Raw genomic sequence first — 14,818 nt, forward strand, 5'->3', positions numbered from 1 at the left:
ATTTTCAGGCTTGGGAGGCTTCGGAAAAAGTGCAATATTTACCAGTGAACTTGACTTTTTACACCTGTGGAAGCAATAACACAGGCTCTGTTATGACCCGACACATTGATTATGTTTATTTGGCTCGTCCCCTGTGCATTGGCAGTGCCGGTAATCGGATTATGCCAAGTCTGTTTCGTGTCACCATGGATTTGGAGGACGCGAGAGTCACCTTTTCTTTTGTGAGCCTGCAAATTATATAAAGATCTAGGGGATGCCAGCACAAGAAACTAATCACACAGTTATGCAAGCACATATTTTAAGAATTGACACAAATGTAGTTAATGTGGATGTCAAGATGAATCGGTTCATAAATAATAGGGACTATTTAAGTCACAATTAGACATGGGAGAATATTGAAATGTGTCTCATAATATCATTGTGTAAATAATTGTGATTAATGCTAACATCACAGTAATTGTTAAAACGGTTAACAGTTTAACAATACATTCCATGTCAAATGCTTATGATTGTTAAGCATGTGACATCTATCTTGACCACAAAGATAGAAGAAAATACCCTGCATTAAGTAGCTTTTTGGGAACGTTGTGGGAATATAATGACGATTATGACGTGAATACAAAAATCATAAAAACTAAAATATATTTAAAAACAAAACACAGAAAATGTAAACGTTAACTTTACTTTAGTTGGATTTCATGAAGCTGGTCACATGTTTTTCATTATTTCTTATTATTTAATTAAGATAAGAATAATTGTGAAATGGTGATGTTTTTTTGTTTTTTTTAATATATTATTGCAATGCATATTATTATATTTTTAAGTAAATTTGTCTTCTTTTGGACAGCAGACAAAGGGTTCAAAACAGTTCAGTTTTCTATATGACAGAAAGGGTTTTATCTGCTCTCATCTCTTTTGAAGTAAATTTTATAATGATTAATTTATGTTTGTATTGTGACTTTAATGCATATTTTCCATATTTTTAACACTTGCTTGCCTTTCCTTCTCCAGATATTGAGGTAATATGGTGGGAGTATTACTGCACTATCATTTCGAAATATAATAACAGGTTTAGGGGGAATCCCAGGATAAACCCACTAAGAACTTAACAATTCTACAGGTGGGAAAAATATCGAATTGAATGTTTTTTTTAAGATGTATGAGCAAAATGTTAATATTAAGCATAAACAAATGATGTTGGAAACTTTCAAATAAGGGCATAAGGTTTAAAGACCTTTTCAAACACATTTCTGTTTATTCCGACTATTGCTATAGGTATAATACAAAACCTTATCCGTCCAGCCTTATCACACCACTGAAAACTGCTAAACTGTATCTTTTCTATGGTATAAAATGATACAAAATCTGGAACCATAATTAATAATTTTCTTTATAATCTATTATGGCCTTAATACTCCCGATGAGATGACTAACACATTGTCTAAGTCAGGATAAAAATGTCTAATTTTAGCCTTGGATCCTCCGGTTTCTTGTGCGTTTGGGGCTGAGTGTGAGGTAAACACTCAGCCCCAAACACTCGCACTTCTCCTCCTCGATCATACTTCTGCTGAGGCCAACCAAGAACAAACACATGCCTCGCTAAATCACATTACGGTACTTAGAAGTTATGCCGACACAATATAAGATTACTTATTAGAGCTTCAAATTGTTATCCGATTACTGCCTTCAAAGGGCTGATTTGGAAAACCTGTGCTGGTGGCGCTCCTTATGTCACAGGCGTAATGCTTTTCCATTGAGTTTGTTGATGAAACAGACAATAAATCCTGCGTCGTAAGATCAAGAGGAAATAGAGTTTAGATGCTAATATTGTATTAAACTGTACATGCAAAACAACAACAACAACAACAACAACAACACAAATCTAAGATCATAGTTGTGTAAAATGTAATGAAAGATTGCATCATAAAGTTTTGTTATATCTTCTTTAGTTTTGATTTTCTAATTTGTGAGCTCTTTCCAAAGTTCATTATTTACCTCATTTACAGAAAAACAACTCTTTTCTCGTTATAGTTCTTCTCAGATTTGAACAAAACTCGAGTTACACATTCTTCACATGGAAAATGCAAGCAAATGTTTGAAATCTTACTTATTATGGCAAATGAAATTCAGCTTTTTCTTATAGGAGCGAATGCAAAAGCCATTCCCAAAAAGCATCATTTGTATTTTAACTTAAAGCCTACATGACGTTGACAAGATAAGCAGGCCTCAGAGCATTACCTCAGGAGAGAGCAAACACACACCTATCTTCAGCCATAGACTCTATGTGCATTTTGATGCAGAAATGGTGTTTCCTGTTACAGAGAAAGGAGCGAGTTTAGAAGCTTGTATGTTGTCAATGCAGTGTTCAATATTTCTATTTGGCTTCATTGTAGAAATAAGCATCAATTTAAGTTTAATTGTTGCTTATTTCAATCGAAAATGTATCAAAATAAAGACCAAATGAAAAGACAATCTTTAGAAAAATCTGTTAATAAAAAAGGGATGAATGAGAAGTTTTTACAATAAAAATGTTGGAGGGCGTTCTTTGGAAACAAGGCTCAAACTGCAGGAAAAACCCACTGAAATCCCTTACACATCAAAACAAGTATGAGCCTGATGAACTTTGAACCTCTACCCTGGACCCTGAGGGACCCTGAGGGACCCTGAGGGACCCTGAGGGACACTGAGGGACACTTATGGACACTGAGGGACACTGAGGGACACTGAGGGACACTTATGGACACTGAGGGACCCTGAGGGACACTGAGGGACACTTATGGACACTGAGGGACACTGAGGGACACTGAGGGACACTGATGGACACCCAAGCCAACATGTTTTGACCAACACAGGCTTTACTCATGGCTTTTCAGTGTTTTTTGCAGGACAAATGGCCAATTGAATGTGCAACGCAAACACTTTTGAAGAAAAGGAATGTCTTTGACAAACCAGTCCAAAGTTTATAATGTCATAGACCCTTTAAAAGTGTGTCAACAGAAACAAGGCAAAAGTGAAGTCTCCATGGCCTAGCACCAAAGTACATCTCAGACATGTTAGTGCCATATGAACCATCTCAGACTCTGAGGACCTCAGGGACCGGCCTCCTTGAACTCTTCTCTTTTAAGTCTTTATCTGTTTAAAGCATTTCCCCCTGTGTCTGAAGCACTTTGAATTGCCTTGTGTATGAATTGTTTCCTCACAAACGGCCACTTGACTGATGTAAAACCAGGGACTGCAGATGGAAAGTAGCAGTAGCTAAATCTGGTGCAGATCATCTTTTCTCTTGAAGATGAATGATTTTGTACACGGTCCCTGGCAAATAAAGACTAAACTAAAAAAAAAACTATAAATATTTACCACAGGAACAATCCCACCAAACGAAGTAATCATTTGGAAAAACATGAGTTATATGTACTCAAATTTTGCCTCCATTTGGTCATTTTGAACATTCTAATGACATCACATTTTAAAGGGTCTATATTTGTATCAGGATATTTGGTACATGTCTTGTGAAACTAAAAATGTTACATACTTGAGTGCCATGGACGTCCCGTTGACCGAGGCGGCCGAACACGCTCTGTTGGTGTGTCCGTAGGAGTGGCTGCCCTGCCGTGCGTAGCGCTCGTCTCCACAGCAGAGGATGACCAGAAACGCCCTGCGAAACGCCCTGTTCAGGAAGGCATACAGGAACGGGTTTAGTCCTGAGTTGATGTACCCCAGCCAGAGCCACGCTGTCCAGAGCTGCCAGGGCACCGAGTAGTGGATGAATGGGTCCACGATGTTGGTGATGAAAAACGGCGCCCAACACAAGCAGAAGCAGCCCATGATCACAGCCAGAGTCTTGGCCGCTTTGGTCTCTATCCTCATGCGGCTGTTCACCATGGGCCCGTGCTCTGAGGGCAGCGCGCCCGGAGGCGGCCTGAGTCTGTAGTGGTCCACCGGGTCCGAGGAGGTGGACGATCGCACGGTCATCACCGGCGTGGCGCCGCAAACGGGGGCGGAGCCGGCGCGCTGCAGGGTCTCGATCTGCCGCACGTGGCTCATGGCGGTGACGTAGATGCGCTGGTAGGCCAGGACCATGAGCGCCAGGGGGACGTAGAAGGCCACCGCCGAGCAGATGAGCGCGTACGGCCAGTTCACCAGGAACACGCAGCTGGTGTCGTTGGCGCCGCCGGCCAACGCTCGCCGCTCTGCGATCTGCGAAGGGCGAAGACAGAATCAGAAGACTGGTGTTGTGGCGATGTAATGACGAGTGCTTTTTACGTCAGACTCCAGTTTGATCAAAGGTTCACGATTAGGTTCTGTTGCACTTCATTTATATATTTGATAGGGACAGTATTAATGAATGTACTTATGAACTCATGTAACTTACAGTGTAAAGACGCCAAATTATATCAGCCTAAATAAGCCAAATTGTAGCAAAAATGCTCATTTCTAATAGTTTCTAGTTGCAATAGTTATAGTAGTAATTATCCATGATCTCTGTCTAACTCCCCTCACTCAGCTGCGATCTGACATGGCCCAACCCCAGTGTGACCTCCCAAATGAAGCTGTTTAAGTTTTAGGTAAAGGCCATATGAAGCTCTAATAATAAAATACCTTTGCAATAGTGTTTCTAAACCCTCTAACCCTGAAGTAGAGTCTTATGTAGTGAAGAATACCACACATATTTTCCAGGACGGTTTGATTTCCTAAAGATTATCTCGACAAAAATGTCCCATGTGAAGTTCTGGTGATATTGAAATACTCAGTGGTGAGAATGTTACTTTATACTTTACCTGAGCTACCGTGGCCTAATCAGGGAATAGACAGAATAGGTGTGAGTTTACGTAACATGTAAAACTTAAACTACAGTACTTTGTTCATTTTTATAGTTGGAAAATCCATAACACTATTACCGTATTTTCCGGACTATAAGTCACACCTTTTTTCATAGTTTTGGCCGGGATGAGACTTTTACTTATATTTATACTTATATACATATACTCTGGAGCGACTTATATGTGATATTATTTGTTATTTTCACACTTGCAACCGCATTTCATACTCCAGTTTAACTTACATATGTTTTTATATATTGTTTCTTCTCTATTATGCATTTTTGGGCTGGTGCGACTTATACTCTGGAAAATACAGTATTCATTTGATTTAGTCATGTATTATTTTCTATTTACATTTTTTATACTGATTTGATCCATTTCATTTTATTTATCTAATTTATAATCAAATCAAATTGTATTAGTTTATTAATTAAATGACACCTTTATTCAAACCCATTTACAGAGCTGGGTTGTACGATTGTTAACAGGTCATTTGAACGCACCTCATCAACATTTTTTTTTTTATTTTATTTTTTTTGTAGTTTTTCCTGGCCGAGAAGGAGAGTCTAAGGACAGAGGACCCTGGGACATCGTCCCTCGCCACCACAGACATTGTCTGACTCACTCGCCACCACAGACATTGTTGATTCATTTCTCCCTGTGGCCCTCAGAGGCAACTGTTGTTGTGATTTTGGGCCTTACAAAAATAAATTGATTTGATTTGATTTGATTTGAACATTATGAAAAATACGCCTCATCTTTCACCTTGTTCAACCTTGGTGAATTTTATGTGATGGTGTTCTGACAAAATACAGCGAGCTCTGGAGTGAAAAAGGTACAGGAAGCTTCTGTCTGTGATGCTTACACTGTCTCCATGAGATGAATGTGTCTCTGGCTCCATAACAAGGTCAGCTCAGAGTCAAGCTCCAGACCTATCAGTGTAATACTCACAGCACAACATTACTCCTAATCCAGCTCGTCATCATATTGTGCCATAATAATGATGTATGTATGGAACAGGGATAAACAGGCCTATTATTGAGCGACGTTTATCTGCCAGCTTGTGTCCGAAAACATGAACTCATTTGGTATTTATGCTCGTTCATTTGGTATTTGTATTCATTATCAAAAAGTGCCATGAACTACAAAAGACATTTTAGGAAACCGTTATTCAGTTTTCTGTCTCTCTTTTAGGGCTTGAATCCATGTTACATAAAAAAAATGTCTGAAGTAAAAGTTTTGAAGTATTTTACACCGTTTAAGAACTATTTAAAGCGTCAAATGTATTGATTTTGGGAAAGAATGTTGGATTTTTGGACAAAGGAAGCGACTGAATCCATAACTTAATTTATCTAGTCATTTTTATTCATATATTTTTTGTTGAAACCCTATCTGATGGAAATGTTACTGAAGTAAAGTACAAATACCTGTAAATGTTTTATTTTAGTACAGTACTTTTACTTTCCACCACTGCTTAAAGGTTGAATGGACGATTTTTTTGGCCCAAATCTGAGTCTCATTTCCTCGTGGCGTGGACTGCCGATTAGTCCTGCCACGTATCAATCATAAAACGCACTTACTGCTCACCTGCAGCCGCGTGTGGCTCGTCCCCAGGAGAGCAGCACGTTTCCGAGTGTCTAAGCGCATTGATCTATCATAATATAGTTCCCTCAGTGTACGGGGCAAAATGAAGACGGAGAAAGACAGTTCGAGCTGACTCAGAAGAAGACGGAAATCTACTGGAGACGAGAGATGCGATGCGATCCGTCGCGCTGATAAACAAACGCACGTGTGTGTTGTATCAGTCCGCACGGGGGAGTGCACATGCGCACTTCCGTCTGTTCTCAAATCGCCGAAAAATCCTCCATTGCGCCTTTAATCAAATTTTAATTGTGATTATAATAATCGCTTCAATCTAGTCATTCCTTTCACTATAAATTGTTTAACTATTGACAGTAGATTCATGAATGTTTAATATGTTGATTTTTTGTTAGATTCTCAGTTTTACAGTAGAACAATATTTTTTTTTTAGGATTGTTTATTAATAACTCTGATGACGCAAACGTATATCGATATATCGACTAACGTCCGAAACACTGAAAGTAGAAAGAGAGAAAAGAGAGAAAAGAGAGAAAGTAAAGAGAGTAAAGAGAGTAAAGAGAGAACAAAGAGACAAGAGAGTAAAGAGAGAACAGAGAGACAAGGGAGTAAAGAGAGACAAGAGAGTAAAGAGAGACAAGAGAGACGAGACAAGAAAGTAAAGAGAGAAAAGAGAGAAAAGAGAGACAAGAGAGTAAAGAGAGAAAATAGAGACAAGAGAGACAAGAGAGAAAAGAGAGTAAAGAGAGTAAAGAGAGTAAAGAGAGACAAGCGAGACAAGAGAGAAAAAAGAGAAAAGAGCCTTGCTGAAGAGCCTCGGTGGCTCGGAGCGAGAGCGCCTCGGTGGCTCGCCTCGGTGGCTCGCCTCGGTGGCTCGGAGCGAGAGCGCCTGGGCTGGGGCCTTGTTTGGTGATGGCTGCATTAGCGTGTCATTGTGGAAGGATCTGTGGCGTTATTAAAAGCAGACGATGTTGGACTGGAGGGTTCGTGTGGCGCTGGTCCAGAACATAAATGTCTTGGGGACGTTTTTTAAAAAGAGGTACATGAAATCCTTCAACCCACACACTTTGTTTTTGCTGTTTATCGGGGAAAATGTAATAATAATCGCCTTTTGTTTCCATCCATGCGCCACCCGCTTTGGATTACACCGAACGACTTACTATGTCCTCGATGCCAATGGCGTTCCAGCTTTGCATGATGGGTAAGAAGGAGATGAACGTGGGGATGAGCCAGCAGCCACTGAGCATCACAGCCACTCGAACCGGGGTCATCTTGTGCCTGTAGACCAGCGGCTGGCAGCAGATGGCGTAGTACCTGGAACAGTATGAAACGTCCCGGGAATTTCATTAAAAGCTCTAAATCAAACGTTCACTCCACAAGGGATTTTCTTTTTGTCTGTATTTGACCAGGAGAAGTTACATCCCCATCATTTTCTATCTACTTCTTCTGTCTTGTTTATTTTATCTGTACATTATTGTGTATTGTACATACTGTCCCCCCTGTCTGTAAATACCCCCCCTTTTTATATATGTCAAAGCGTCTTTGGGTCCCTGAAAAGCGCTATATAAATAAAAGGTATTATTATTATTATTATTATTATTATTATTATTATAATTAAGTGCGCCCTAAATGTCCTTTCAAGTGTCAAGTAAAAGTAGAGATACAGGAGCAAAAATGTACTCAAAGTATCGAATCTAAGTCAACGTACTGATAACCGTATGTTCTTTTTAGAAAACTATAAAACTATTAATGTCACTATTTATTTATTTTTAAAGAAAGAGGGCTAAACTATTAAAGAGTGAAATGTGTGTATCTTGATTAAGAACTGTCCTGATGTTCTCAATGCTTCTTGACTTTATATATCTACCGTATTTTCCGGAGTATAAGTCGCACTGAAGTATAAGTCGCGCCAGCCAAAAAATGCATAATAGAAAATTAAAAAAACATATACATTGCACTGGAGTATGAAATGCGGTTGCAAGTGTGAAAATAACAAATAATATCACATATAAGTCTCTCCGGAGTATAAGTATAAGTCGCACCCTGGCCAAAACTATGAAAAAAGGTGTGACTTATATTCCGGAAAATACGGTATATTCTTGCTTGAACTCAAGACTTTCACGCAGGATGTCACCATAAAGATGCCAAAAAATAAGACCTTAAACTACACTTTTCAGTTCTTTTTCAAAATGTAGAATGTACAGACACACGCCAAATGTAGTGAAGTAAAAGTAAAAAGCATCCACTGTAAAATGCACCTAAATATTTAACTTAATACCAGTACTTTTACTTTTCTACTTTGTTCATTTCCACCACTGGGTTTAATGTATCACGTGTCAACTTGCTTTATCGTTCAGCTCCTCAACAGAGTGTGACGATGTACATTTAAAGACTGATGGCGCAAACCGGAGGAAAACCAAACACATGTGCAGTAGATACATGTACCAGATAATGTGAAGTTAGAATACTAGTTTTGTTCATTTGGTGTTTTTCAGAATACAGTTTCTTTTCTAAAATCAAAGAAATACATTGCAGTACTTATCAGGACATTTTAAACTTCAAACTGAATGGTATTAATGAGAAAAATAAAAAAAAACTGCTTTTATGACTAATGTTAGTATAAATAACTGCATAACTAACAGTGAAACGAACACAAAGCTGTTTTAAGCCTACGTTACAGTTTTTACACTCTAATACAATGCAATTCAACATTAAAGTATTCTACGTGTTCAGAATACAGTACTCTGGTTGCACCATGTATTGTTCTGAAAATGTTCTGTATTAATTGTGTAACTATAAACATTTTAAAGTAGTCTCCCCAACACTGCCCGGATACAAACTCTTCACAGGAATCCCACAAAACGGATCGTCGCCTTATTTCTCAATATATATTTTGACCATTTGGAGAAAGTATTTAAATAACTAGAAGTCCTGAGAATCTACTTTTCAAAGAATAAATCAAGAATGCAGCCTTCCCGTTTGTAAAGGGCCGGTTCTCTTCTGACCTGTCCAAGGCGATGCAGCAGAGATGAAGGATGGACGCGGTCGTGAGCAGGACGTCCAAAGAAGTCCGCACCAGACAGAAGATCTCGCCGTAGCGCCATTCGCCCGTGGTCAGCTCAATGGCAGCAAACGGCATGACGACCAGAGCAACCAGCAAGTCGGCGAACGCCAGCGACACGATGAAGTAGTTAGTCTTCTTTTTACTGCAAGAAAAGACACAGTGTAATTCATACGAAACATTCTACTAATAGTGCGTAAGTAAAGGTTTTAAAGGGAAAATATTAACTAACTGTCCAATTCTCTCTGGCGCCAATAGATGGAGCAAACACTCAACAGTTTAAGATAAACATTATGTTTACTTCCTGGTCTCAGCACGCAGTTGTACTGATCGTGATTAGACGGACGAAATGAACAGAATGAGTATGGCCATGATTTATCAACTTAAAAACAGCAGAGAAGATTCTCGGAGCCATGTCAAATATTGAGAAAATGTCAGTTATCGAGGAGATTCAGAGTGTTTTTGACGCTCCGAGGGGAGAGAGTTTCTAAACAGGTTTGATCAAACTAGTGTGACTGTTTCTAAATGCTACTATGCTGATGTGTCCATAGTACATGTCACGCTCTATCAGGATTTGAAATTTGACTTGTGCAATGCATTCTGGGATTGAAGCACGCCCAGCAGCGTCATCACAACAAACATGGCGGCGCCCATGTCCCCCGCATGTTCCCCCCGCTCGCCTTCGCTACCAAAGTAAAGGATAGCGATTGAGAAAGGTCGATTGAAATATTTTAAAATCGTGAGATTTAGTCTCCTGATCGGGTTGATAGAGACTTTTCTGTCATTGACTGTTGAAGCCTGACCCCTGGTGGTCACTCCGACTCAAAAAATGGCAAATTTTGATCTTTTTTTTGCCTTCAAAGTGAAAAAAATAAGAATTGGCCTACCGTCCGAGCCACTTGAAAAATGTTGACTCGGGTTACAGCAAACAGACAATTTATTTGGGGTAGCCTTATGTAAACTTTCAGATAAGGTTATATAGTGATATTTCTGCACTCTTTTGGATTGATTTTACCGTCACAATTGTCTCATTATCAAACCTCAACTAAGACATGATTAAACACATTTTTTAATTCTCTTCCTACACAATAACGGCTCCAAACATCTCTTGATGGTGTCACATGCTTTTTAATGACAGTGGAATATTACTCTTGTTCAGTAGCTTCACATGAACCTCATGATTCCATTCATGACAGTTTTATAGTCGCAGATTGGTTTTATTGAGTTTCCTAGAAGGACAAACAGGAACATGCATTGTGGCAGAGCAAATAACTCTGACGCTCCATCATATAAGAGACTCATACTCAAATGTATTTGTTAGAAGGTACTTTTACTAAAGCTTCGTATGGACATTCAAGTGGTGTCATAAACTGAGAACTGTAAACAGAAACTGACTGTAAATGACTGATAAAGATGTTTTATGGCCGTGGTCAAGGAGAAATACTATGTTTTTTTTTTTATGTAGAGATCATCTATTTTACATTTTGTTCACTGAATTATAATGTAATATTGATCTAAAACGACAAGAAACAGGTCAGATCTCCTCCAGGGTTTTATTTTAGAACATTACAAAGTCTGAATGTTTTGAAAAGTATGGAGCCGTGAGTCGTTTTATGTTATAGAGCGTTTAAGAGTTATTGGAGATGAAAAGGTGCACATAATGTAAGATGGAAAACACGACATTCAAACTTGATTTTCAAACAGACACATTTGACAGATTTTGGACCAAATAAAATGTTTACTTTGGATGTCCGTCTTTTTTCTCTTCTCTCTGTCTGTGCTCTGTTTGTTTTATGTTCTCTTTTGTAAATTTAAAAACTGTGAAAAAATAAAGTTGTGAAAAACAAAACGGGAAAAGAAAATGAAGGTTGAAAGTTGGTTTAAAGTTTAGGACAAATCAACTATTTCTGTAAAACCCTGCGAGACAAGGGCTGATGTGATTTGGAGCACCATAAAAGTATAATTCATTTGTACTGTAATGTCAATTATTTAAAAATCATGGTGAATCCAGAAACTATTGTTGCAAAGTAAGCTGATGTCATGAGTTGTAGTTTGAAATAAGTAAAATAGCGAAGGCTCAACAAGTTACACTTTTTTCTATTGTAGAAAAAGCTTCAGTTGTAGTCATCTGGACTCGGTTAGAAAAAATAGATGTTTCGACTCTCATCCAAGAGTCATTGTCAATAAAAGAATTTAGGTCGAGAAGTCCGATATTTATACTATTCCTGGCTACAGATTCGAGTTCCCCTAACTAAATCCAAGGTTTTAGGCCCAAAAACTTTTTTCTATTCCTTTTTGAAACGTATGGAAGTTTAGTAAAACATTATTATTACAAAATTAAAAGTTCTGTTCTTAAGAAACATTTTTAGGTATTTGTGCTTTACTCAAATTCATTTCACAGTGGATACTTTTTACTTTTACTTCCCTACACTCTGCAGGTTTCTGTACTTTCCACTACATTTTTGAAAAGGACTGAGAAGTGAAAAATACTTTCTTACAGTTTGAGGAGTTATTTTTAGTAGATTCATGGCATGTACAGTCTATAGTTCACAGTGAAAGCCTGTCTGAAGGTTGTGAAGGTTTTGGGTTCAAGTCCTGGCTTTGAGCAAACAACAATATCATAAAAAGTCAAGAAACATTGAGAAATTGATTGAAAAAATCTGGACATTTTTTCATCAAGATCACCACATTTCACTCTCTAATCGTTACCAAAAATCTACACTAAATACCTTTACTTTTGACTCTAAAAGTACAGTTTACTTACACTTTTCCCATCTGTACTTTTACTTGAGTAACAAAATAGAGTACTTCTTCCACCTTCTTTATTATTAATAGTTTTCTACATGAACAAGCCCAAATAAAGGCATTAATCGTTCCAACTTTGACAGTGCTACGGCTGAGGAAACACATAACAAACACGGTGAGAAGCGCGTGGATGTCGAGTGTTTCAGACGTGGACGGTTGTGTTTTGCCTGCTCACCGGAGTTGCCTGTCTTTGCACAGCGCCACCATCACCAGCAGGTTCCCGAACACAGTCATAATAATGATGACGGACAGGAAAATGGTGAGCACGATTTTCTCCACCGAGCTCAAGAACTCCTGCTGCTCGCCTCCGTGTTCTCCAGAGTCGATTATGTCGTCCAACAAACTGCAAAAGACCGGACGGCATTATGAATTCAGGGCACAGACGCGGCCAGGACGTGCGTGTCGTTACGCCGAAGGGCAAAATGGATTTGACTGAGGAGAATTAATGCATCGACACAAGCACGGGCTCGGCGTTTGCTCTTGTGATGGGATTTTTGTCTCATTTCTCCAGGGAACGGCTCAGACCACTCCGACGTTCAGGTCAAAGAAGCGAACATACCACGTTCAGAAGCGTCTAGAACTTTGGCATAAGCAATAAAGCTTTATTGAGGGAATTGCTAATAAACGGCTAATGAACGACTGTCACTTAAAGGTGCCATAACATGCTTTTTTCACGTTTCGTAGTCTATCCTAAGTGTATAATTGATAATAATAAGTGTTGTGCAACACCCTTAACATAATAGTTAAGAAATATCACCCAGACCTTGGACCCCCTCACCAACCCGGAAATACAAACGGCTTGGTTTGATATTCGCCCCCACCCTTGCGAAGAGCGATCTGGCTCCCCTCAATCAAAAAAACACTCTGGGTACATATATGAAGCACAAATAGCAATGTAAGAAGGTTAAAAGCTCTGAAAAGTCGAGTTTGCATGTTATGGGACCTTTAATTACATTGCAGTATCAGGACATTTAAACTTCAAACTGAGTGGTATTAATGAGAAAAATAAAAAACCTGCTTTTATGACTAGGGTTAGTATAAATAACTGCACAACTGTCGAGAAACATTGAGAAATTGATTGAAAAAAATTCGGGAAATGTTTTCATCAAGATCACCACATCTCTAAAAGTTACCAAAAATCTGCGCTAAAATACAGTTACTTTTGGCTTTGAGCAAACAACAATATCATATAAAAAGTTGAGAAACATTAAGAAATTTATTGGAAAAAATCAGGAACATTTTTCATCAAGATCACCACATTTCACTATCTCGTGATGGGATTTTTGTCTCGTTTCTCCAGGGAACGGCTCAGACCACTCCGACGTTCAGGTCAAAGAAGCGAACATACCACGTTCAGAAGCGTCTAGAACTTTGGCATAATCGTAAAACTTTATCGCGGGATTTGCTAATAAACGGCTAATAAGCGGCTGTCACTTAAAACCACACTTTTGACAAACATACAGTAGATAAGCAACATTTAGAGCGGTGCAATTCACCAAATGTGTATTCATGATTTCAATTATTATTCTACTCAATAACCTTCTGTTCATGTGTGAAGAGCTGGTCAATATATTAATTTAGATGTATTGTTTTGAAAGCTGTTTAGAAGATAGACACAATTTGAATAATCATGCAAAGTTAAAAATGCTTGAAAAAGATCTGATTAAAAATAAAAAGGAAAAAAAGTAATGTCTTGAATGTTAAAATTAGAGTATATACGCCATATTTCTGTACTTTTGTCATTGTTTTAACAGACGTTTCACATTTGTCAGACATTTAAACACATGTCTGTTGGATTGACATTTATTCAAATCACGACAACTCAATCAAAGCTCAGCGTTTACGAGCATTTTATAGATCCTTATCAAAACGGATTAGACAGAGGCAGTATGAAGTTAATCCTGCTTTTCTTAATTATACCGTGATTAAGCTCGATTAGGCTTTGGTCGACTTTAAATGTCAATTCTAGAGCAATGTTTAAACGTGGAGAAATCACATGTTTCAATTAACGTGTTTTAGTCAATGCAATTATGTCCTCTGCAAAATGTCATGGGGGAAAAAACATCTATTTGCATTTTCTGAGACGTGTGAAGTTGCTGTTCATATTTCAGTCTTCTCTCAAATGTCAGCGCTCCTGGACGTGTGTACAATGTGCACCGGGAACTCATGTCTGATTTGACAACACACATTTGATCCAACATGTTCCTACCACCAGCAGTGACGGAGAGGATTTATAAACACAGTCGTTAAACTGTAAGCGATAAGTGTTTTATGGACACTTTAAATTCACGCATTTTAAATTACGTAGTTGAAACTGGGGCAGCACAATTTTCCCGTTTGTGCTTCTAATTTTGTACAAGAATATCTATTAGATTTGTAATGTGTGTGTTTTTTGTTTTTTTTTTTAATCAGAATTGAGTTTAGTTAATTAGTGCTAACCATTAAAGAGCAAGAATACTGAATAATGAAGCAACACAAGCTTGTAGAGGGCTAAACTTCTAGAATATATCTTCCAGTGAAAAGACAGGTCAAC

At 38.4% G+C, this 14,818-nt stretch overlaps 1 protein-coding gene across 1 annotated transcript in view; it reads right to left on the reverse strand.

The window, feature by feature from the left end:
• The window catches only part of LOC140368273 (5-hydroxytryptamine receptor 4), a 66,367-nt gene that overhangs the window by 29,397 nt on the left and 22,152 nt on the right, over positions 1–14,818 (reverse strand). Inside the window, exons 3-6 of the mRNA XM_072455241.1 lie at positions 12,461–12,628; positions 9,425–9,625; positions 7,580–7,733; positions 3,533–4,197 (exon numbers count right to left, since the gene is read on the reverse strand). Coding sequence (XP_072311342.1) covers positions 3,533–4,197; positions 7,580–7,733; positions 9,425–9,625; positions 12,461–12,628 — 1,188 coding nt within the window. The remainder of the gene's footprint in view (positions 1–3,532; positions 4,198–7,579; positions 7,734–9,424; positions 9,626–12,460; positions 12,629–14,818) is intronic.

Source organism: Eucyclogobius newberryi, unplaced genomic scaffold, assembly GCF_026437365.1.
Source record: "Eucyclogobius newberryi isolate DKJ021-1_F unplaced genomic scaffold, fEucNew1.0.hap1 SCAF_2, whole genome shotgun sequence".
Lineage (NCBI taxonomy): Eukaryota > Metazoa > Chordata > Actinopteri > Gobiiformes > Gobiidae > Eucyclogobius > Eucyclogobius newberryi.